The sequence below is a fragment of the Eucyclogobius newberryi genome, unplaced genomic scaffold (genome assembly GCF_026437365.1).
Source record: "Eucyclogobius newberryi isolate DKJ021-1_F unplaced genomic scaffold, fEucNew1.0.hap1 SCAF_8, whole genome shotgun sequence".
NCBI classification, from domain to species: domain Eukaryota; kingdom Metazoa; phylum Chordata; class Actinopteri; order Gobiiformes; family Gobiidae; genus Eucyclogobius; species Eucyclogobius newberryi.
The window spans coordinates 36,675,767-36,702,554 of NW_027316500.1; the positions used below are offsets into that span (position 1 = coordinate 36,675,767).

The window sequence follows — 26,788 nt, forward strand, 5'->3', positions numbered from 1 at the left end:
GCAGCATAAACTATGGCAAGACAGTGGACATTTTGTGTGTGCACGGAGATAGCCACCTTTATCCTACTGTGGAGGTTACCATAATGGTTGCAGACCAGCCCTATCTGGTGACTGTGGGAGTAGTAGAAAACCTACCCGTGGATGCTATTCTCGGTTGGGACCTACCTTTTCTGATGGACCTGTTGTCTGGGAATGTTGACTCTGGGGGGAATAATGACTGTGGAAATGTGTCGTGTTCTGTTCTTACGCGGGCACAAGTGAAAGCCGGTGTCCAACCTCTGCCAGACTTGGACAGTAGTCTGTGTGAGGGAGGCACCAAAGGGCCAAGGAAATCCCGGCGTCAGCGACGCTTTGAAAAAGAAATGTGGTCTTTAAATCCTGAAAATTGTGATTCTTTTGTGTGGGATGTACCTGAAAATGTTTCTTTGTTGCAAAGCAATGATATTACTTTTGAAAAGTCTTTTTGCTAAGGTGGGAAAAGAAACCAAAGGTTGTCTGGGTCAAGAGAAGTTTATTATTGACAATGGGGTGTTGTATATCGTTAGTGATGAATGTAAACGTCTTGTTGTTCCCTTTAGCTGTAGGACCCTTGTCATGCATTTAGCACACACGGTGCCATGGTCAGGTCACCTCGGTCGCCACAAAACATTCTTGCGCGTCAGTTCTAGATTTTATTGGCCGTCCATGTATGCTGACATTCACAAATATTGCGCTACATGTCCGACCTGTCAGAAAACATGTCCAGTGCGCAAGTCTGACCGTGCCTTTTTGCAGCCTCTTCCAGTTATCTCCACTCCCTTCCGAAGGATTGCGATGGACATGGTGGGGCCCCTGGTGAAGAGCAGCAGTGGACATCAGTACATCCTGGTCATCTCGGATTATGCCACCAGATTCCAGAGGCTTTTCCGCTGAGAACCATCACTGCGCCTGCTGTCCTTCGAGCGCTTGTTCAACTGTTCTCCAGAGTTGGATTACCTGATGAAATTCTCACGGACCAAGGCACCAACTTCACATCTCGGTTAATGCACCTTTTCCAGCAGCAACTGGGCATTTCCTCCATCAAAACCACCCCGTACCACCCACAGACAGATGGACTGGTTGAGCGGTTTAACCAGACACTGAAGCGGATGCTCCAGAAGTTCGTGGATGATACCGGCAAAGACTGGACTGTTGGCTACCCTTTGTTTTGTTTGCCTATCGAGAGGTCCCACAGGCGTCAACTGGATTTTCTCCATTTGAACTGTTATATGGCTGGGATGTTCAGGGGCCTTTGGACCTTCTACGCAAACAATGGGAGGGCCCACCAGCACGACAAAGTAACCGGAGCATTCAGTTTGTACTTGAAATGCGAGAGAGACTGTCAAAGTACTTAGAGGAGGCAGAGAAGAACTTGCTAGGTGCTCAAAAAGCCCAGAAGACCTGGTACGACCGCCAAGCCCACAGTCGTGAGTTCCAGCCTGGTCAGAAGGTGCTGCTTCTTCTGCCATCCTCAACCCATAAACTTTTAGCAAAATGGCAGGGCCCGTACACTGTCACCCGGAAGATGGGACCAGTCACCTACGAGGTCCTGCATCCAGAGAAAAAGAAGTCCAGGCAGACGTACCATGTCAACCTCCTGAAGGAGTGGAGAGAGCGTCACACACATACACACTCACTCACACACTCACACTCACACTCACACTCACACTCACACTCACACTCACACTCACACACACAAAGAATAGAACTCAACATCTTTACAAGAAACAAAACATTTATTGTGCCGCATTTGTTTAATAAAGTTAATTTACAACAATAAAACATCACAAACATTCTACAACATCTAAAACCTTCATCAACCAGACCAGGACCAGGATCCAGACCAGGACCAGGATCCAGACCAAGATCTAGATCATCATCAGTGCACCAACCGATTCAGTCCAAACGCCCTCTGCTGGTGATGGCACACAAACACACACTCGCACGCGCACTTGCACGCACACGCACACACACACACGCACACACACATTTTTCATCTGGGAAAGTCTGGGTTCTGATGTCACTGATAAAAGGTCAGGGTTCAAAAGAGGGTTAGGGTTATTTAATAGATCTAATTGTTGATATTTTTCTCTAAAGCTTAAGATAAATAATTGGCCCTGAGCCTGTTTTATTAAAACAGAATAATCACACACACAAAACCTGTGACATGTTTGACCCAAGCAATCAAATGTAAACTAAGATTTTCACCATTTTACAGCAGTAAAGTGTCAGCCAGCTCCGGCCGCTAACTGTTCCATTAAAATAGAGATATAATACCACGGGGCACAGACGTTTCTGTTGACATATTCTTGTGAAATACATTCATAAATATCAATACAAACAAACATTTACAACATATTTCTGCATAAAAAGGGCTGACACATGTGACCACTTTTACTTTAGCTTGTTGTTTGTGTTGGGTCTTTCTTACCTATAGCCATTGCCATTATGATACGCAAACGTCACAGAAAACCTTTAAGCTCAAATGTTTCAAACAAACAGATCATCTGCTGTGGGTCAGCTGGACCAGCACCGTATTTTCCGGATTATAAGTCGCACCTTTGTACATACTTTTGTGTTAAGGTTAGGACTTATACTCCAGAGCGACTTATTTGTGATATTATTCGTTATTTTCACACTGGCAACCGCATTTCACATGACAACCGCTAGGCGACGCAGAAGAAGAATAGGCACTTCCTCTACCTCCGGAGTTTGCAGAGTTGTTTAGAAGTGACATCGGTTGTGATTGATTGTGCAGTAATGTATGTACAAATAACATCAAAACTACTCAAAACAACGTTGAGGCTGCGTTCACACTTTTGCAAACGCTAACGCTAACCCTGCATCAAAATTGTGATTTAAACCGATGCTAATCGAGGTATGAACGCGCACAACTGTAAACTCGGTGTAGATGATTGTGCTTTGCCGTGCGGTGCCTTGTGTCAGGTGTTGAAGAACAGACCGAGCGCTGCTGTTCAGAAGTGACGCAGAGGAAGATGAATTCAGTGGATTTAGTGATTTGGGCTAATATTGAAGCTTTGCTAAACTAGTTAGCATGTTCTTTATGCTATAATTATCTGAATAACTGTTAATATGTTACGTTAACATACCAGACACTTACATCAGTTTGTTATCCGTGCGTCATGTAGCTGAATGTCACGTTAGCATGTTAGCATGTTAGCATATGTTCACCGTGTTGTTGTGCTCCAGTATTGATGGTTCATGCTTTGTGTAACTCTATCTTGTCGATGGTACCGACGGAGCGTGAAGCCGGTCCGGTGTGGCTAACGTGCCACTGTTAGCGTCTGTGTGCGTCATGTAGCTGAATGTGTTACGTTAGCATACCTACAGCTATTCACCATCTGTTATTATTTTTTTATCATTTTCCCTAACCCTAATGATCTTGGTCTTGGATTTCATCAAATAAATTTCGCCCAAAAATGTGACTTATACTCCAGTGCGACTTATATGTTTTTTTTCTCTATTGTGCATTTTTGACTGGTGCGACTTATACTCCGGAGTACGGAATAGTACGTAAAATACGGTACTTTTCCTGAGCTTTCATGCGCATTTTTCCAACTTTATTGACCTTTGTTTAACCAGGAAAAACAAAGTCCCACTGAGGTGTAGGGTCTCTTTTTCAGGAGAGTCCTGGCACCAGAGGGGAGGAGCCTGTTGTACATGTTTTCAGTGGTGGAGGAACCCGGAGTACCCAAAGGAAACCTTCAAAAACACGGGGAGAACATGCAAACTTCACACAGAAAGGCCCCATGTTGGACCAGGAATGAATAGCAAGACCTTCTTACTGTGAAGCGAGAACGCAAAGTGCTTCACTACGTGCTGCCCAGACTCCCGGAGGAGCACCTGAACGCAGCATTAACACAGTCTGAGGTGTCCAAAGCCAAAAGCAGAATAGTGCATTTTAATTTGATTTACGTTAGAATTAGTTTGAGCTTGAATCAACTATAAAACACTATTTACACAGTCAAATCATATATATCATTATTAAAATAAGCTCTATATTTCCTCTGTACAGTTTAAAAACATGTATTTACAGCAGGTGGGAGGGGTTCGAGTCCTCCACTGTGATTGGCTGTTGAGGAGCCCAGTCCTTATGTGGTGCAGGGGTGGGGCTCAGGTGGCCGGCTCGTCTCCGCCCTCCTGGACCTGGTTGGGTTTGACCACAGCCTTGAGTTTGGCCAAGGTTTCACACACCGTTTCCTTGACACTTTTCTCCAGCAGCCAGCCTTCGCTCTCACACTCGGGGTTCTCCGGGTCGGACATGGACTCCAACGACGTGGTCAGGTACTTCAGCCCAGCCATGTCTGCGGACTGAGAGCAAAGTGCAGCTTTAACACCGGGAGAAAAGGCTTGAAGTTGAAAAGTTGTTCTTTACCACGATAACTACATTTGATGCTTAATAGTTCTGAAAGGTCAGTGTGAAATATGTTTTATATTCTAAAAGGACTTTTTGAACTGGTACTTCAATACTTTTACTGAAATAGATATTTATATGCGAGTCATTTTTTTATTCCTTTATGTGTACTTTTACTTTACTTTATTTTACTTTTACAAAACTGAGCTCTGCTTCCACCACAAGTGACAAAAATGAATATCTGTATATATTTGGTAACGATATTCAATATTAGGGGTTAAAACATGAGTTGAGGAAATGTCTGAACAATTAATCACAAAAGTGCAGAACTTCTTATATGAAAGTTTATGACATAAGATTTTTACATGAAGCATATTTTACTGCAAACAATAAACTTAATACTCAAATGTTGCACATTTTCAAATACATTCACAATTTTTTCTACATCTTCTGTGTTGAACATCCAAGTCGCATCACTTTAGGACACTTTAGGACTTTAGGACGCTTCAGGACTTTAGGACGCTTCAGGACTTTAGGACGCTTCAGGACTTTAGGACGCTTCAGGACTTTAGGTTTCCCAGAAAGCTCCGTGTCTCAGATTAGCCCAGAATAGACTCTGATCCAAGAAACCGTCCAATCACAGCACAGACTCAGGTTTGAGAGCGAGCCAATCACAGACTGAGGTTTGAGAACGAGCCAATCACAGACTGAGGTTTGAGAACATGGGGGAAACATTTGTGGATTTATGTCTCAACGACAGAAGAAGAAGAACTTTCTGTCTCACATTATTATGTTTAAGACAATTTCTCTTTGGATCAAGATGTAAACGTTTGTCGTGTGACTTCCTGGTTGGACATGATGTAAACGTTTGTCATGTGACTTCCTGGTTGGACATGATGTAAACGTTTGTCATGTGACTTCCTGGTTGGACATGATGTAAACGTTTGTCGTGTGACTTCCTGGTTGGACATGATGTAAACGTTTGACATGTGACTTCCTGGTTGGACATGATGTAAACGTTTGTCATGTGACTTCCTGGTTGGACATGATGTAAACGTTTGTCATGTGACTTCCTGGTTGGACATGATGTAAACGTTTGTCATGTGACTTCCTGGTTGGACATGATGTAAACGTTTGTCGTGTGACTTCCTGGTTGGACATGATGTAAACGTTTGTCATGTGACTTCCTGGTTGGACATGATGTAAACGTTTGTCGTGTGACTTCCTGGTTGGACATGATGTAAACGTTTGACATGTGACTTCCTGGTTGGACATGATGTAAACGTTTGTCATGTGACTTCCTGGTTGGACATGATGTAAACGTTTGTCATGTGACTTCCTGGTTGGACATGATGTAAACGTTTGTCATGTGACTTCCTGGTTGGACATGATGTAAACGTTTGTCGTGTGACTTCCTGGTTGGACATGAGCAGCTGTGACATAAATGTGAGGGTCAATGTTTTAAAAGAATAAACACAGAGAGAAAATATAAACACAAATACAAATAGAAATCAACCAATCATCAACCCAAAAAAATACAATAATAGTCATAATAATCACAGCACTTTTAGATTTTTAAAGGATTTTTGGGCCGATATAAAAGTCCATTTAGTCCAAAGTTTGAATGTTGAATTTGTCTGATGTCTGTTACTCAGCATCAACATGGACAGCAGCAGCAGCATTAGCAGCAGCAGCATTAGCAGCAGCAGCATTAGCAGCAGCAGCATTAGCAGCATAAGCATTAGCATTAGCATTAGCAGCAGCATTAGCAGCATTAGCATTAGCAGCAGCAGCATTAGCAGCAGCATGAGCAGCAGCAGTAGCAGCATGTGTGCATATATGTGTACACATTTGTTTAGTTGTCTCATGTGTGTCTCATTGTGTGTAAAGATGGTCTTATGTCGTCTTGTGTGTGAATGACACAAACTACAATGATCCAGGACTGGACAGAGAGAGGAACAGACGTCAGACAAATAAAAATGACATTCTTACTTTATTTGGAAATGAAAACATTTGATGAACTTTGGACCAAATGGAATTTTCATTTTAACTCAATTCTGCCACGATTGAGTTTCTTTTGTTTTTCAGTCGATTCTAAAGGAAACAAAAATATAAGAAGTAAGAAAAGTCCAATCAAATATGTTTTCTTCAGCCGCTGAACTGGCTTTTTTTTTTATCCTGTTCATGGTGACAACCCACCCTAACCCTAACCCACCCTAACCCACCCTAACCCACCCTAACCCAAACACCCTAACCCACCCTAACCCTAACCCACCCACCCTAACCCACCCACCCTAACCCACCCTAACCCTAACCCACCCTAACCCAAACACCCTAACCCACCCTAACCCTAACCCTAACCCACCCTAACCCTAACCCACCCTAACCCACCTCACCCACCCTCACCCACCCTAACCCTAACCCACCCTAACCCACCCTAACCCTAACCCACCCTAACCCACCCTAACCCACCCACCCACCCTAACCCACCCTAACCCTAACCCATCCTAACCCTAACCCACCCTAACCCACCCTAACCCTAACCCACCCTAACCCACCTCACCCACCCTAACCCACCCTAACCCTAACCCACCTCACCCACCCTAACCCACCCTAACCCACCCACACGCAAAGCACGACTGTGAAAGTGCACACGAAATCGAGCGTGAAGCGCTCGCCCACTTCCACACACTCACTAACACTCCTCCTCGTGCCCCGTGCAGACTAATTAGTAGTAGGAAAATGGAACATTACCGCTGTAAACGGGCGAAGCCCGTGCAAAAGTGGCACTAAACAAGTGCTTTACACGGGGATGACGACTGCGAAGCGAACACGTTCCATCTCTTTATGTTCAGTTCATATAAACATGTAATGCAAAAATGTAACATTATGACTGTTTAGAGGGCCAAAAACACAAAGAGGGCGGAGCCCACTCAAAATTAAGGAAAGAACCCGTCAGGGACCAGGGAGCCACACCATGAGGGAGGAAGAAAATGTATAGTTTATGATATTTGACAAATGGGAAACTCTCATCAGAATATTCTTCTTCTTCTCGGGACACGCCCCCTATTTTTCACCCAGTGACATTGAGGAAAAGTCACAAAAATGTTCACACCTCTAAAGATCGTGCCTCTACATTCTGGCTATTTCCCTTTTCTATAATTAAAGAATGTGCTCGTCAGCGCCCCCAAATGTACCAAAAATGCATTGAAAGATGGGAAATGATTTGGCGCAGAGGAAGATCGTGACAAGAGAAGTAAAAAATATGATTACGGTAACGCCGTCCGCCCAACCAAATGTCGGCCATATTGGATCAAAATTTGCAAAGCACGTCTCGGGAGTTTTTCCATATGTCATACTTTTATAAACTCCTCCCCCTCAGGGCGTTGGCCCGAAACAGCTGAAATTGTGTGAAAATGGTGCTGAGGAGCGGGACATCAAAAGTTATTCAAATTACTTTGACCCTGTCACAGTCTCTGTAGCTAGAATTTCTGAAATTTACCAAATTTAAAATTTGCTGCCGTTAAAGTCCGAAATGCGTCAAATTAGAATCAGTTGTTAAACTTTGCCCTAAACCTACTTGAAGTGAAATAAATTAATTTGGCACAACAGCGCCCCCTACAGATTTTATATGGAGGGTAAAATATTTAGTTTAGCGAAATTTGACACAAAATTCAATTTTTGCATCCCGATCAAAAAATGGAGCATTGAAAGCTTATTTCTGTCTCAGTCACGTGTCGGAGTGAATCAGGTTTTATTTTGCATTTATTTATTTATTTATTGGCATAATAAAGGTTCAGATTAGGCTCATGTACAAAGGGTTAAAACAATAATGAATGTTTTCCATATAGTGTGGATCAACCAATCACAGCCCCTGGTCACAACACAGCACAGCAACAGCTTTTCAGACTTGAAACAGTTTCAAACTGTTTCAAACTGTTTCAAACTGTTTTCAGACTGTTTTTCAGACTGTTTTTCAGACTGTTTTTCAGACTGTTTTTCAGACTGGTTTCAGACTGTTTTCAGACTGTTTTCAGACTGTTTTTCAGACTGTTTTTCAGACTGTTTTTCAGACTGTTTTTTCAGACGGTTTTTCAGACTGGTTTTCAGACTGGTTTTCAGACTGGTTTTCAGACTGGTTTTCAGACTGTTTTTCAGACTGTTTTTCAGACTGTTTTTCCAGACTACTTTTCAGACTAGTTTTCAGACTAGTTTTCAGACTGGTTTTCAGACTGGTTTTCAGACTGGTTTCAGACTGGTTTCAGACTGTTTTCAGACTGTTTTCAGACTGGTTTTCAGACTGGTTTCAGATTGTTTTCAGACTGGTTTTCAGACTGGTTTCAGACTGTTTTCAGACTGTTTTCAGACTGGTTCTCAGACTGGTTTTCAGACTGGTTTCAGATTGTTTTCAGACTGGTTTTCAGACTGGTTTTCAGACTGGTTTTCAGACTGGTTTCAGACTGTTTTTCAGACGGTTTTTCAGACTGGGTTTCAGACTGTTTTCAGACTGGGTTTCAGACTGGGTTTCAGACTGGTTTTCAGACTGGTTTTCAGACTGGTTTCAGACTGTTTTCAGACTGTTTTCAGACTGTTTTTCAGACTGTTTTTCAGACTGTTTTTTCAGACGGTTTTTCAGACTGGTTTTCAGACTGGTTTTCAGACTGGTTTTCAGACTGGTTTTCAGACTGTTTTTCAGACTGTTTTTCCAGACTACTTTTCAGACTAGTTTTCAGACTAGTTTTCAGACTGGTTTTCAGACTGGTTTTCAGACTGGTTTCAGACTGGTTTCAGACTGTTTTCAGACTGTTTTCAGACTGGTTTTCAGACTGGTTTCAGACTGGTTTTCAGACTGGTTTCAGACTGTTTTCAGACTGTTTTCAGACTGGTTCTCAGACTGGTTTTCAGACTGGTTTCAGATTGTTTTCAGACTGGTTTTCAGACTGGTTTTCAGACTGGTTTTCAGACTGGTTTCAGACTGGTTTCAGACTGTTTTCAGACTGTTTTCAGACTGGTTTCAGATTGTTTTCAGACTGGTTTTCAGACTGGTTTCAGACTGTTTTCAGACTGTTTTCAGACTGGTTCTCAGACTGGTTTTCAGACTGGTTTCAGATTGTTTTCAGACTGGTTTTCAGACTGGTTTTCAGACTGGTTTTCAGACTGGTTTCAGACTGTTTTTCAGACGGTTTTTCAGACTGTTTTCAGACTGGGTTTCAGACTGTTTTCAGACTGGGTTTCAGACTGGGTTTCAGACTGGTTTTCAGACTGGTTTTCAGACTGGTTTCAGACTGTTTTCAGACTGTTTTCAGACTGTTTTTCAGACTGTTTTTCAGACTGTTTTTTCAGACGGTTTTTCAGACTGGTTTTCAGACTGGTTTTCAGACTGGTTTTCAGACTGTTTTTCAGACTGTTTTTCAGACTGTTTTTCAGACTGTTTTTCCAGACTACTTTTCAGACTAGTTTTCAGACTAGTTTTCAGACTGGTTTTCAGACTGGTTTTCAGACTGGTTTCAGACTGGTTTCAGACTGTTTTCAGACTGTTTTCAGACTGGTTTTCAGACTGGTTTCAGATTGTTTTCAGACTGGTTTTCAGACTGGTTTCAGACTGTTTTCAGACTGTTTTCAGACTGGTTCTCAGACTGGTTTTCAGACTGGTTTCAGACTGGTTTTCAGACTGGTTTTCAGACTGGTTTTCAGACTGGTTTTCAGACTGGTTTCAGACTGTTTTTCAGACGGTTTTTCAGACTGTTTTCAGACTGGGTTTCAGACTGTTTTCAGACTGGGTTTCAGACTGGGTTTCAGACTGGTTTTCAGACTGGTTTTCAGACTGGTTTTCAGACTGGTTTTCAGACTGGTTTCAGACTGGTTTCAGACTGGTTTCAGACTGGTTTTCAGACTGTTTTTCAGACTGTTTTTCAGACTGTTTTTCAGACTGTTTTTTCAGACGGTTTTTCAGACTGGTTTTCAGACTGGTTTTCAGACTGGTTTTCAGACTGGTTTTCAGACTTGTTTCAGATTGTTTTCAGACTGGTTTTCAGACTGGTTTCAGACTGTTTTCAGACTGTTTTCAGACTGGTTTTCAGACTGGTTTTCAGACTGGTTTCAGATTGTTTTCAGACTGGTTTTCAGACTGGTTTTCAGACTGGTTTCAGACTGTTTTTCAGACGGTTTTTCAGACGGTTTTTCAGACTGTTTTCAGACTGGGTTTCAGACTGTTTTCAGACTGGGTTTCAGACTGGTTTTCAGACTGGTTTTCAGACTGGTTTTCAGACTTTTTTCAGACTGTTTTCAGACTGGTTTTCAGACTGGTTTCAGACTGTTTTTCAGACTGGTTTCGGACTGTTTTTCAGACGGTTTTTCAGACTGGTTTTCAGACTGGTTTTCAGACTGGTTTTCAGACTGGTTATTCAGACTGTTTTTCAAGGCAAGGCAAGGCAAGTTTATTTGTAGAGCACATTTCATACACAAGGCAATTCAAAGTGCTTCACAGCAGGAAAAATGCATTCAAATCACAAAGAAATTAGAGAAATACAATAAAATTAACTAAATAAAAAATTATCAATCCAACTGATTTTCTAAACTAATAAAATCACAGACTGTTTTCAGACTGGTTTCCAGACTGGTTTCCAGACTGTTTTCAGACTGGTTTTCAGACTGGTTTTCAGACTGGTTTTCAGACTGGTTTTCAGACTGGTCTGGGAGGTGTGGCACTACCACGCCCTTGAGGCGAGGTGCGTTTGTCCTGCTGGGTTGTGCCACCTGCTTGAACCTGGATCAGGCTCGTTAGTGGATTCATTATTGGATTATGAATGAAGAAGCGGCGCTGTGACACGCCTGAGGGTTGGGTTAGGGTTAGGGGCCCTCACCATGTTCAGTCAGAGTTATCAAATGAACTGCGATCAGGAGCTTCAGGAAAACATGCCATCAGTTTGTAAAACACAATGCATAGGATTTAAGTCAAAAAATAGACTGAAATAAAGGCATTTATTTCATGTATTGGTGTTTTCAATAGAACTAAAGGCCTTCGAACACAGTTATTCAGGCTCCAGGTCTGTGGAGGGCCACAATCTGCCATATTCCAGAGTTTAGTCCTTCAGGAATGTTACCCAGTGCTCCTTTAAAGTTGACCTGATCAGATTTAAGACAACATTTATGTTTCGAGTAATTTTCTGCAGCTGTGGATTCATTTTCCTGCCCAAGTCCTGAGCCGAGCAGGACAAATGACCACGCGGCCATAACAGGATTATAGTTCATGAAGGCCAAGACTCTAAATGGGTTAAGTCCAGATCCAGGTCAGGACTCCAAACCTTTTGTCCCAGAAGGTCCTGTCCGGGCCCTGTCCGGGCCCTGTCCGGGCCCTGTCCGGGCCCTGTCCGGGGCCCTGTCCGGGGCCTGTCCGGGGCCTGTCCGGGGTCTGTCCGGGGCCCTGTCCGGGGCCTGTCCGGGGGCCTGTCCGGGGGCCTGTCCGGGGCCTGTCCGGGGCCTGTCCGGGGCCTGTCCGGGGCCTGTCCGTCGGGGCCTGTCCGGGGCCTGTCCGGGGCCTGTCCGGGGCCTGTCCGGGGCCTGTCCGGGGGCCTGTCCGGGGCCTGTCCGGGGGCCTGTCCGGGGCCTGTCCGGGGGCCTGTCCGGGGCCTGTCCGGGGGCCTGTCCGGGGCCTGTCCGGGGCCCTGTTCGGGGGCCTGTCCGGGGCCCTGTTCGGGGCCCTGTTCGGGGCCCTGTTCGGGGCCTGTCCGGGGCCTGTCCGGGGCCTGTCCGGGGCCTGTCCGGGGCCTGTCCGGGGGCCTGTCCGGGGCCTGTCCGGGGGCCTGTCCGGGGCCTGTCCGGGGCCCTGTTCGGGGCCCTGTTCGGGGCCTGTTCGGGGCCTGTCCGGGGCCTGTTCGGGACCTGTCCGGGGCCTGTCCGGGCCCTGTTCGGGGCCCTTTTCGGGGCCCTTTTCGGGGCCTGTCCGGGGCCTGTCCGGGGCCTGTCAGGGGCCTGTCCGGGGCCTGTTCGGGGCTCAGATCTCTGGCTTTGTTTCCTCATGAATATTCGCTCAAATCTCACAACAAAACATTTTCAATCTAGTTTCAATCTAGAGGCTCCATGATAAACAAAGTTTCAAGTTTCTTTGTGTATTCAAATGTTTGTGTATTCAAATGTTTGTGTATTCAAATGTTTGTGTATTCAAATGTTTGTGTATTCAAATGTTTGTGTATTCAAATGTTTGTGTATTCAAATGTTTGTGTATTCAAATGTTTGTGTATTCAAATGTTTGTGTATTCAAACCTTTAATCAAACAAAACCCAATGAGATAAAGACCACGACCTCTACACTCAGACCACGCCCTTTCCACACAGACCACGCCCTCTCCACACAGACCACGCCCTTTCCACACTCGGACCACGCCCTCTACACTCAGACCACGCCCTCTGCACTCAGACCACGCCCTCTGCACACAGACCACACCCTTTCCACACTCAGACCACGCCCTCTGCACTCAGACCACGCCCTCTGCACTCAGACCACGCCCTCTGCACTCAGACCACGCCCTCTACACTCAGACCACGCCCTCTACACTCAGACCACGCCCTTTTCACACCTCCAAGAGCCATAAAAGGCCATGCAAAGTTGTTTGGAATGAGATTGAACTGAACATGAGCGGATAATCAGTGGGTTTCACCTAAATCTAACCCAGAGAAGAAGACACTCCCCCCAGCAGTCACATCCAAGATTTGATCACAAATAGACATAAAAGTGACTTTTAAAATGACAACTAAATTGTATTTTAGTTGCCAACACTTAATAATATTTAGGCTGGCTATATTTGTTCAGATATAGTTGTTTGCTCATTGTGTTTCTGACTCTTCTCATAATATGTTTAAATGAAAGGTGAGCGAGGATTGGCCCTGTACACAAACATCGATACTGTAAGTCTGACTGGTCAAAGAGACACAGATGCCCTCCCTGAAAGATGTAAAGGAGTGAAGGAGATATAAGTGGATCGGCAGCTGAAGGACAAACACAGAGACAAGAGCAGGTGAAACCCAAAAGCACAAATGCATGAGTCGCTTTCAGATGCTCTTCTTTGAGGTCATGTGCCTTGCTCAGTCACAGATTAGACCATTACTTCCTTTAGCAAACTCTCTGCTACAAAATATTGACACATTCTGGGTCATGCGGGTTCAAACAGTATTGCACAAGGGCTTGGTTCAGGTTGGATCGAGACTCAAGGGTCATTAAACCAAACCTGGGTCAAATATAATAACAAAGATGAGAAAAGAAAAAATACATATTATATACGTACAAGAAACACATTTAAATGACTTAGAACAACAAAAACTAACTCCATTTGTTGATGACGGACAGCTTTGTGTGACCCATTGCCCTTTCACATTTTCATTGGCCCAACCACAAGGGGCGCTAGAACGCCACGCCCGCTTCCTGCTCCGGCTGTGGACTGTGAAACCTGTGGTTTGAAGTTTAGAAAACTACTCGAAACGAACAGAATTGTGAACGGAAAATTCCAAAACTCAGTGGTCAGGTTTTTCCCTCTGACACGCCCTGACACCCCCTGACACTCCCTGACACGCCCTGACCCCCCCTGACATGCCCTGACATGCCCTGACACTCCCTGACATGCCCTGACACCCCCTGACACGCCCTGACACCCCCTGACACGCCCTGACACCTCCGCCCTGACACCCCCTGACATGCCCTGACACGCCCTGACACCCCCTGACACGCCCTGACACCCCCTGACACGCCCTGACACCCCCTGACACGCCCTGACACCCCTTGACACGCCCTGACACGCCCTGACACCCCCTGACACCCCCTGACACGCCCTGACACCTCCGCCCTGACACCCCCTGACATGCCCTGACATGCCCTGACACGCCCTGACACCCCCTGACACGCCCTGACACGCCCTGACACGCCCTGACACCCCCTGACACCCCCTGACACGCCCTGACACGCCCTGACACCCCCTGACACGCCCCCTCTGACGAGGAGGCGAGCGGCACAATCGAACTCTGCGAATCTGGAACGATCATTCTTTGTTTTTTCCCCTAAGTTGGATTATTTTTTTTTTTAAGTTTTTGAAATCCTACAGACTGAAACCTACAGACTTTAACACAAAGGAACTGAACTTTTGCTGGAAAACCCTTTTTGTTGTTTTGAATATTTATTTATATTGTTATTTATTTATATTAATACAATTTATAATTTAACGTCCTTCTGTGTTATTACTTTTCATTCCCCACGAGTTCCTGTGGCCGAACTTAGTTTCTTCTGACATTCACATGTTTCATAAATACTAATAAATGCTCATACTCAGCCTAATAAAAAAGCTCCTAAATTAGTGTTACATTTAGTTTGTTTTGTTTTTTCCTGCCTTTGTTTCTTTTTGGCCAAGCATTAACCCCGCCCCTCAAAACTCTGGAGTCTCCCCATGAGAACTCATAATAAACATGAATAAATCCAATGCCTGACGTGACTGAGCTGAACACTTCACTCTAGTTTGAAAAGGTAGTGGAGAATTTATTGACCTTTACTCCCCCAAGGGGAGGAGCCTATTGTAGAAGGGAGGAGCCTATTGTAGGGGAAAAGCTTTTTGTACATGTTTTTAGTGGGTGGGAAAATGGTGCACACGGGGGAAATCTACACAGACATTGGGAGAACATGCAAACCCTACAGAAAGGCCCCGCCCACCCAGGAGACAAACCCAGGACCTTCTTGTTGTGAGTTGAGAGCGCTAACCACTGCGCTAACCCTAACCCTTTTAGATGATGTAAAAAGTGTCCAGTGTCATTTTTAATAAAGAAAAGTGCAGATACTTTTACTTTTGTTCTTACGTCACTGTTGGAACTAATCTTCTGTCAAGTTTGTTTCAAAAAGCACTTTGACTTGTGTGAAATGTGCGACACAAATAAACTTGCCACAGGGTTAGTTTGTGTTTGGCCTGTGTTGCGCTCTCACCTCCAGGATGATGGTGAAGATCAGCAGAGCGCCCATGCTGCTCATCATGGAGCTGAAGTACGAGAAGAGCGCCTCCCTGCAACCACGTGTCCAGATGTTCAGCTCCTCGCTGCGCAGGTCGTAGTCGTAATGGGCTGAGCTGTTGGTCAAGTGGTGCTGGATGCAGGGCCTCGGGGACCCGGGATTACAACAGCTGAACGGAACCGAGTCCATCAGGAACTTCCCCTCCACGTTACTGAGCACACGGCTGTAAAACATATAGTTTAGTACCTCCACGTTACTGAGCACACGGCTGTAAAACATATAGTTTAGTACCTCCACGTTACTGAGCACACGGCTGTAAAACATATAGTTTAGTACCTCCACGTTACTGAGCACACGGCTGTAAAACATATAGTTTAGTACCTCCACGTTACTGAGCACACGGCTGTAAAACATATAGTTTAGTACCTCCACGTTACTGAGCACACGGCTGTAAAACATATAGTTTAGTACCTCCACGTTACTGAGCACACGGCTGTAAAACATATAGTTTAGTACCTCCACGTTACTGAGCACACGGCTGTAAAACATATAGTTTAGTACCTCCACGTTACTGAGCACACGGCTGTAAAACATATAGTTTAGTACCTCCACGTTACTGAGCACACGGCTGTAAAACATATAGTTTAGTACCTCCACGTTACTGAGCACACGGCTGTAAAACATATAGTTTAGTACCTCCACGTTACTGAGCACACAGCTGTAAAACATATAGTTTAGTACCTCCACGTTCCTGAGCACACGGCTGTAAAACATATAGTTTAGTACCTCCACGTTACTGAGCACACGGCTGTAAAACATATAGTTTAGTACCTCCACGTTACTGAGCACACGGCTGTAAAACATATAGTTTAGTACCTCCACGTTACTGAGCACACGGCTGTAAAACATATAGTTTAGTACCTCCACGTTACTGAGCACACGGCTGTAAAACATATAGTTTAGTACCTCCACGTTACTGAGCACACGGCTGTAAAACATATAGTTTAGTACCTCCACGTTACTGAGCACACGGCTGTAAAACATATAGTTTAGTACCTCCACGTTACTGAGCACACGGCTGTAAAACATATAGTTTAGTACCTCCACGTTACTGAGCACACGGCTGTAAAACATATAGTTTAGTACCTCCACGTTACTGAGCACACGGCTGTAAAACATATAGTTTAGTACCTCCACGTTACTGAGCACACGGCTGTAAAACATATAGTTTAGTACCTCCACGTTACTGAGCACACGGCTGTAAAACATATAGTTTAGTACCTCCACGTTACTGAGCACACGGCTGTAAAACATATAGTTTAGTACCTCCACGTTACTGAGCACACGGCTGTAAAACATATAGTTTAGTACCTCCACGTTACTGAGCACACGGCTGTAAAACATATAGTTTAGTACCTCCACGTTACTGAGCACACGGCTGTAAAACATATAGTTTAGTACCTCCACGTTACTGAGCACACGGCTGTAAAACATATAGTTTAGTACCTCCACGTTACTGAGCACACGGCTGTAAAACATATAGTTTAGTACCTCCACGTTACTGAGCACACGGCTGTAAAACATATAGTTTAGTACCTCCACGTTACTGAGCACACGGCTGTAAAACATATAGTTTAGTACCTCCACGTTACTGAGCACACGGCTGTAAAACATATAGTTTAGTACCTCCACGTTACTGAGCACACGGCTGTAAAACATATAGTTTAGTACCTCCACGTTACTGAGCACACAGCTGTAAAACATATAGTTTAGTACCTCCACGTTCCTGAGCACACGGCTGTAAAACATATAGTTTAGTACCTCCACGTTACTGAGCACACGGCTGTAAAACATATAGTTTAGTACCTCCACGTTACTGAGCACACAGCTGTAAAACATATAGTTTAGTACCTCCACGTTCCTGAGCACACGGCTGTAAAACATATAGTTTAGTACCTCCACGTTACTGAGCACACGGCTGTAAAACATATAGTTTAGTACCTCCACGTTACTGAGCACACGGCTGTAAAACATATAGTTTAGTACCTCCACGTTACTGAGCACACGGCTGTAAAACATATAGTTTAGTACCTCTAAGCACATGGCTGTAAAATACAGTTAATTCATCTCAAATTACTCCCACTTAATTTCAGAACTGAGTTTTTAGTCATGAGAATAAAAACCCTACACTTTAAATCTGTTTTTATGATTGTTTTTATGATTGTTTGTAGCATGTGTAGGTTCAATTCAGTTCATTAAATGTGAACCGTTAACTCTGCCTTTGCCAAACTGCATAATAAGGCTTTAGTAAATCAGACCCTAACCCACAATCAGAATCAATCTGTGATTTAGTGCCACACATAAGGGCGTCGACCAGAGAGGCGTGGTTAAAGATACATATGTATCAGACGTGTGCAGAGGTAGATAGTGCGCTGACCAGTAGGGACGGTCAAACATGTGCCCGTCCCGGAGACGCCTGTCACCATGGCAACGTCAAATAAATATAGAGAAATTCTTTACAATTCTAAAACTACTATTTAGACACAATTAAATATGTAAATAATTTTGCTGGACACAATATTGTGTCATGTTCAAGCCCTAAACCTAACCCAGAGCAGGAGCCTGTGGAGAGGGTCAGAACACACGCTGGTCAGCTGGTCAGTCGACACTAAACAAACTGGTCAAGAGCCAGTTTAACACTAAAAGCTTCTTCTGGTGACGTCTGAAAGTAAAACATGTGCTCAGAAGGAGAAGCTGTCACTTTGAACAGATTTAGACTCTTTTTAACATCAGACTTTCTGCGTCTGCTTTTGGTCATAAACTGAGATAAACACATCGACTCATCCAAGAGCCAAATGTGGGAGACTGGAAAATACTTGCAGAGTCCAGCAGGGGGCGTGGTGAGCCAGGGGGCGTGGTGAGTGAATAGGGTTATGTATCCGGTTTGGGGGCGGGGCTTCATTAGGATTGGACCATCTTTTTCTCTGCCTGTTTCCAGCATCAACCCTTTTGTTTTCTATCATTCCTTTAAGTGGTTTTGTGTTCTTTTGGTTCTTGTGTGTTCTTTTGGTTCTTGTGTGTTCTTTTGGTTCTTGTGTGTTCTTGTTCTTTTCCACCAGAGAGATTAAAAATATTGTAAAGTTTTCAACGGTACGATGAATACAATCGACCCAACGGCATCAGAAGTGTTACGAGTCGCATCCTTCAATGTGAACGACGCCACTGAACCACATCAAACCCTAAGGGTTTAGGGTTAAACCCATCAAAGCAACGAAAGACTCAAATATGAACAAACATTTAAAAAGAAAGAGACACATTTTAACTTATTATTCATCAAATAAAGAGAGTTTCCATTTTGATTTCAAACCAAATAGATTTTGATCAGACAGAATTCATGACATAAGACGACATAAGACCATCTTTACACACAATGAGACACACAACTAAACAAAGATGGAAGAATAAGTCTGGACGAAGAGAAGGAGAAGATTCTGTAGCTGGACTTATTTAAACTGCAAAACAAATTTCAAATTGACGAGTTAATTAGTTAAAACTATTGGGGCTCTTTACGATGGTCCATCAGCTTTTTTGTGTTTGTGTTTTTTATCTATTGCTGCTAACATCATTCAGTCTAATAAATGTTAATATGTTAGCTTGTGTTAGCATGGGTTAACGTGTGTTAGCATGTTGGCGTGTGTTAGCATGTTGGCGTGCAAATGTGTCATCTGCTCTGAAGGATTAAAGACTTAACAAAGAACTTTTACCTTTAAATCCCTTTTCATCCTCCAGTGACCGCTTTTTACTTCAGAAATACGTTCCTATACAGACAGGGGGCGCTGTAACAGGGCTCTGCGCTGACAGGGGGCGCTGTAACAGGGCTCTGCGCTGACAGGGGGCGCTGTAACAGGGCTCTGTGCTGACAGGGGGCGCTGTAACAGGGCTCTGCGCTGACAGGGGGCGCTGTAACAGGGCTCTGCGCTGACAGGGGGCGCTGTAACAGGGCTCTGTGCTGACAGGGGCGCTGTAACAGGGCTCTGTGCTGACAGGGGGCGCTGTAACAGGGCTCTGTGCTGACAGGGGGCGCTGTAACAGGGCTCTGCGCTGACAGGGGGCGCTGTAACAGGGCTCTGCGCTGACAGGGGGCGCTGTAACAGGGCTCTGTGCTGACAGGGGCGCTGTAACAGGGCTCTGTGCTGACAGGGGGCGCTGTAACAGGGCTCTGTGCTGACAGGGGGCGCTGTAACAGGGCTCTGCGCTGACAGGGGGCGCTGTAACAGGGCTCTGTGCTGACAGGGGGCGCTGTAACAGGGCTCTGTGCTGACAGGGGGCGCTGTAACAGGGCTCTGTGCCGACAGGGGCGCTGTAACAGGGCTCTGTGCTGACAGGGGGCGCTGTAACAGGGCTCTGCGCTGACAGGGGGCGCTGTAACAGGGCTCTGCGCTGACAGGGGGCGCTGTAACAGGGCTCTGTGCTGACAGGGGCGCTGTAACAGGGCTCTGTGCTGACAGGGGGCGCTGTAACAGGGCTCTGTGCTGACAGGGGGCGCTGTAACAGGGCTCTGTGCCGACAGGGGGCGCTGTAACAGGGCTCTGTGCTGACAGGGGGCGCTGTAACAGGGCTCTGTGCCGACAGGGGCGCTGTAACAGGGCTCTGTGCTGACAGGGGGCGCTGTAACAGGGCTCTGCGCTGACAGGGGGCGCTGTAACAGGGCTCTGCGCTGACAGGGGGCGCTGTAACAGGGCTCTGTGCTGACAGGGGCGCTGTAACAGGGCTCTGTGCTGACAGGGGGCGCTGTAACAGGGCTCTGTGCTGACAGGGGGCGCTGTAACAGGGCTCTGCGCTGACAGGGGGCGCTGTAACAGGGCTCTGTGCTGACAGGGGGCGCTGTAACAGGGCTCTGTGCTGACAGGGGGCGCTGTAACAGGGCTCTGTGCTGACAGGGGCGCTGTAACAGGGCTCTGTGCTGACAGGGGCGCTGTAACAGGGCTCTGTGCTGACAGGGGCGCTGTAACAGGGCTCTGTGCTGACAGGGGGCGCTGTAACAGGGCTCTGTGCTGACAGGGGCGCTGTAACAGGGCTCTGTGCTGACAGGGGCGCTGTAACAGGGCTCTGTGCTGACAGGGGGCGCTGTAACAGGGCTCTGTGCTGACAGGGGCGCTGTAACAGGGCTCTGTGCTGACAGGGGGCGCTGTAACAGGGCTCTGTGCCGACAGGGGCGCTGTAACAGGGCTCTGTGCTGACAGGGGGCGCTGTAACAGGGCTCTGCGCTGACAGGGGGCGCTGTAACAGGGCTCTGCGCTGACAGGGGGCGCTGTAACAGGGCTCTGTGCTGACAGGGGCGCTGTAACAGGGCTCTGTGCTGACAGGGGGCGCTGTAACAGGGCTCTGTGCTGACAGGGGGCGCTGTAACAGGGCTCTGCGCTGACAGGGGGCGCTGTAACAGGGCTCTGTGCTGACAGGGGGCGCTGTAACAGGGCTCTGTGCTGACAGGGGGCGCTGTAACAGGGCTCTGTGCTGACAGGGGCGCTGTAACAGGGCTCTGTGCTGACAGGGGCGCTGTAACAGGGCTCTGTGCTGACAGGGGGCGCTGTAACAGGGCTCTGTGCTGACAGGGGCGCTGTAACAGGGCTCTGTGCTGACAGGGGGCGCTGTAACAGGGCTCTGTGCTGACAGGGGCGCTGTAACAGGGCTCTGTGCTGACAGGGGCGCTGTAACAGGGCTCTGTGCTGACAGGGGCGCTGTAACAGGGCTCTGCGCTGACAGGGGGCGCTGTAACAGGGCTCTGTGCTGACAGGGGCGCTGTAACAGGGCTCTGTGCTGACAGGGGCGCTGTAACAGGGCTCTGTGCTGACAGGGGGCGCTGTAACAGGGCTCTGTGCTGACAGGGGGCGCTGTAACAGGGCTCTGTGCTGACAGGGGCGCTGTAACAGGGCTCTGCGCTGACAGGGGGCGCTGTAACAGGGCTCTGTGCTGACAGGGGCGCTGTAACAGGGCTCTGTGCTGACAGGGGGCGCTGTAACAGGGCTCTGTGCTGACAGGGGCGCTGTAACAGGGCTCTGTGCTGACAGGGGGCGCTGTAACAGGGCTCTGTGCTGACAGGGGGCGCTGTAACAGGTAGTGTCAGATTTGTTGACCTGGTTTGTGGCTCATATGTAATTAAAGGGTTTATGCTCAGGAAACAAAACTGGCACAAAGTTCTACATCGTCTCTTTCAGCACAAATAAACAAAAGTAAGATTATTTTTTCACAACAGCATCAGAAAGTGATGCCAATATTTAAATCCAAAGACATAATTGTTGTCAGATAATAACCCTAAACGACTTCATCTTGTTATAAAGCGCCGTATTTCCACTGATGCTAACTGATCCCACATGCTTAGCAAAACAAAGCTAGCAAAACAAAGCTAGCAAAGCGCGTTAGCAACAGCTGTTTCCTGTTTATGGCCCACGGCACTCGCTTTATATCAAGCCAAAGCATGATAAAGAGAGGTTCAAACACCACGCCCCTCAGACACGCTAGCTTTAGCCACGCCCCTCACACACGCTAGCTTTAGCCACGCCCCTCACACATACACACTAGAAATAACTAAACGTCTTTTTGTGACTCGCTCAGATCGGCCTCAGGATTAAAAAGCATAATTCAGGAAGATTTTGATTAAATTCATGAAGAAAACATGAGTTCTGAGGTCTGTTTTAGACCTTGTTTAGACCTGTTTTAGACCTGTTCTAACCCTGTTCTAAACCTGTTTTAGCCCTGTTTTAGCTCTTGTTTAGATCTGGGTTAGACCCCGTTAAGACCTGGTTTGGATCTGTTCTAAACCTGTTTTAGCCCTGTTCTAACCCTGTTTTAGCCCTTGTTTAGACTCTGTTTAAACCCTGTTAGGATCTGTTTTAGACCTGTTCTAACCCTGTTTTAGCCCCATTTTAGCCCTTGTTTAGACTCCGTTTAAACCCTGTTAGGATCTGTTTTAGACCTGTTCTAACCCTGTTTTAGCCCCATTTTAGCCCTTGTTTAGACTCCGTTTAAACCCTGTTAGGATCTGTTTTAGACCTGTTCTAACCCTGTTTTAGCCCCATTTTAGCCCTTGTTTAGACTCCGTTTAAACCCTGTTAGGATCTGTTTTAGACCTGTTCTAACCCTGTTTTAGCCCCATTTTAGCCCTTGTTTAGACTCCGTTTAAACCCTGTTAGGATCTGTTTTAGACCTGTTCTAACCCTGTTTTAGCCCCATTTTAGCCCTTGTTTAGACTCCGTTTGAACCCTGTTAGGACCCTGTTACAGACCTGGTTTGGACCCCATTTAGACCCTGTTTTAGATTGTGTTAGACGTTGGCCAGACCCATGGACCATACTCACTCTTTGACCTCTTCGTTGCTCATGTCCAGGTAACGGTTGCTGATCCACTGCACTTCAAACCAGTCTCTGAAGTTGTTGTTGCCGCAGCAACGAAATTCGATCTGCGTCATGTCCAGGGTTCTCTTCATGAAGCAGCGTCCGGGCGTGTCCGTGTCTTTGTAGAAGCGGATGCTGTATTTCAGACCCTCTGCTAGCGTCAGGTAAACAGAGAACTGCATCAAGAAGCAGAGCAGAGCCACGAGCAGCAGCGCCGCGTTGAACAGCAGGCAGCTCACAAAGAACTGCTTCAGCACCGGCTTCCACTTGGAGAACTTCATGGGGTCGAGCGAGTCATGGCAGACTTTCCCTCCGAAGGCGTTGATGGCACAGGTCAGCAGTCCCATCAGGATCAAGAGGTTTGGGACCAGGTGGCTCTCGTTGTTGTCCATCATCTCACTCCTCTTCCTCAGCTCAACTTTGAAGAAGATGCCCAGACTGAAGATGAGAATTCCCAGCATCACAGACGCCCAGTAGAGCATCCACAGGCCCTGGGCGAGCTTCACCCGCTTCTGCAGGGTGAACTTCACTGGCATGAGCGGCATGGCGACGGGTTAGGGCGTGGCCACAAACCACACAACAGGATTCAAAGAGAAGAAATGTTCCTAAGATGGATCCAGAAGAGGTCCAGAGCTCAGCTGCAACGATGAACAAAGAAGAATTAACTCACCGTCCATAAGATGATCTTGTGTGTCCCATTTCTTTCATTTCTTTCATTTCTTTTCGATCTCTTGTCCCTGGACAGACTGATGTTCCCATGTGACCACATGGAGTGGAGACATGGAGTGAACACATGGAGTGGACACATCACATGGAGTGGACACATCACATGGAGTGGACACATCACATGGAGTGGACACATCACATGGAGTGGACACACCACATGGAGTGGACACATGGAGTGGACACATGGAGTGGACACATGGAGTGGACACATGGAGTGGAAACATCACATGGAGTGGACACATCACATGGAGTGGACACATCACATGGAGCGGACACATCACATGGAGCGGACACATCACATGGAGTGGACACATGGAGTGGACACATGGAGTGGACACATCACATGGAGCGGACACATCACATGGAGTGGACACATGGAGTGGACACATCACATGGAGTGGACACATGGAGCAGACACATCACATGGAGTGGACACATGGAGTGGACACATGGAGTGGACACATGGAGTGGACACATGGAGTGGACACATCACATGGAGTGGACACATCACATGGAGCGGACACATCACATGGAATGGACACATGGAGTTGACACATCACATGGAGCGGACACATCACATGGAGTGGACACATCACATGGAGTGGACACATCACATGGAGTGGACACATCACATGGAGCGGACACATGGAGCAGACACATCACATGAAGTGGACACATCACATGAAGTGGACACATCACATGGAGTGGACACATCACATGAAGTGGACACATCACATGGAGTGGACACATCACATGGAGTGGACACATCACATGGAGCGGACACATGGAGCAGACACATCACATGGAGTGGACACACCACATGGAGTGGACACATCACATGGATGGACACATCACATGGAGTGGACACATCACATGGAGTGGACACATGGAGCGGACACATCACATGAAGTGGACACACCACATGGAGTGGACACATCACATGGATGGACACATCACATGGAGTGGACACATAGAGTGGACAAATGGAGTGGACACATGGAGTGGACACATCACATGGAGCGGACACATCACATGGAGCGGACACATCACATGAAGTGGACACATCACATGGAGCGGACACATCACATGGAGTGGACACATCACATGAAATGGACACATCACATGGAGTGGACACATCACATGGAGTGGACACATAACATGGAGCGGACACATCACATGGAGTGGACACATGGAGTGGACACATGGAGTGGACACATCACATGGAGCGGACACATCACATGGAGCGGACTCATGGAGCAGACACATCACATGAAGTGGACACATCACATGAAGTGGACACATCACATGGAGTGGACACATCACATGGAGTGGACACATCACATGGAGTGGACACACCACATGGAGTGGACACATCACATGGAGCGGACACATCACATGGAGCGGACACATCACATAGAGTGGACACATCACATGAAGTGGACACATCACATGGAACGGACACATCACATGGAGTGGACACATGGAGTGGACACATCACATGAAGTGGACACATCACATGGAGTGGACGCATCACATGGAGTGGACTCATCACATGGAGTGGACTCATCACATGGAGTGGACACATCACATGGAGCGGACACATGGAGCAGACACATCACATGAAGTGGACACATCACATGAAGTGGACACATCACATGGAGTGGACACATCACATGAAGTGGACACATCACATGAAGTGGACACATCACATGGAGTGGACACATCACATGGAGTGGACACATCACATGGAGCGGACACATGGAGCAGACACATCACATGAAGTGGACACACCACATGGAGTGGACACATCACATGGATGGACACATCACATGGAGTGGACACATCACATGGAGTGGACACATGGAGCGGACACATCACATGAAGTGGACACACCACATGGAGTGGACACATCACATGGATGGACACATCACATGGAGTGGACACATAGAGTGGACACATGGAGTGGACACATGGAGTGGACACATCACATGGAGTGGACACATCACATGGAGTGGACACATCACATGGAGCGGACACATGGAGTGGACACATCACATGGAGTGGACACATGGAGTGGACACATGGAGTGGACACATCACATGGAGCGGACACATCACATGGAGCGGACACATGGAGTGGACACATGGAGTGGACACATCACATGGAGCGGACACATCACATGGAGCGGACACATCACATGAAGTGGACACATCACATGGAGCGGACACATCACATGGAGTGGACACATCACATGAAATGGACACATCACATGGAGTGGACACATCACATGGAGTGGACACATAACATGGAGCGGACACATCACATGGAGTGGACACATGGAGTGGACACATGGAGTGGACACATCACATGGAGCGGACACATCACATGGAGCGGACACATGGAGCAGACACATCACATGAAGTGGACACATCACATGAAGTGGACACATCACATGGAGTGGACACATCACATGGAGTGGACACATCACATGGAGTGGACACACCACATGGAGTGGACACATCACATGGAGCGGACACATCACATGGAGCGGACACATCACATAGAGTGGACACATCACATGAAGTGGACACATCACATGGAACGGACACATCACATGGAGTGGACACATGGAGTGGACACATCACATGGAGTGGACTCATCACATGGAGTGGACACATCACATGGAGTGGACGCATCACATGGAGTGGACGCATCACATGGAGTGGACTCATCACATGGAGTGGACACATCACATGGAGTGGACACATCACATGGAGCGGACACATCACATGGAGCGGACACATGGAGTGGACACATCACATGGAGTGGACACATCACATGGAGCGGACACATGGAGCAGACACATCACATGAAGTGGACACATCACATGGAGTGGACACACCACATGGAGTGGACACATCACATGGAGTGGACACATCACATGGAGTGGACACATCACATGAAGTGGACACACCACATGGAGTGGACACATCACATGGAGTGGACACATGGAGCGGACACATGAAGTGGACACATCACATGGATGGACACATCACATGGAGTGGACACATAGAGTGGACACATGGAGTGGACACATGGAGTGGACACATCACATGGAGTGGACACATCACATGGAGTGGACACATCACATGGAGCGGACACATGGAGTGGACACATCACATGGAGTGGACACATGGAGTGGACACATGGAGTGGACACATGGAGTGGACACATCACATGGAGCGGACACATCACATGGAGCGGACACATGGAGTGGACACATGGAGTGGACACATCAC

The 26,788-nt window shown here is 46.8% G+C and overlaps 2 protein-coding genes across 2 annotated transcripts in view; one reads left to right on the forward strand and one right to left on the reverse strand.

Annotated features, from left to right (window-relative positions):
* LOC140350835 (cystatin-F-like) overlaps positions 1 to 26,788 on the forward strand; it is a gene marked incomplete at its 3' end in the record, with an annotated part of 240,847 nt that overhangs the window by 190,707 nt on the left and 23,352 nt on the right. The gene's annotated exons all lie outside the window — the stretch shown is intronic.
* Positions 3,927 to 23,334, reverse strand: prph2b (peripherin 2b (retinal degeneration, slow)). Its single transcript, XM_072437219.1, has 3 exons — positions 22,728 to 23,334; positions 15,350 to 15,596; positions 3,927 to 4,350 (listed from the first exon to the last, which is right to left on the reverse strand). The coding sequence occupies exons 1-3, from the start codon at positions 23,306 to 23,308 to the stop codon at positions 4,153 to 4,155; spliced, it is 1,026 nt and encodes a 341-aa protein (XP_072293320.1). The 5' UTR covers positions 23,309 to 23,334; the 3' UTR covers positions 3,927 to 4,152.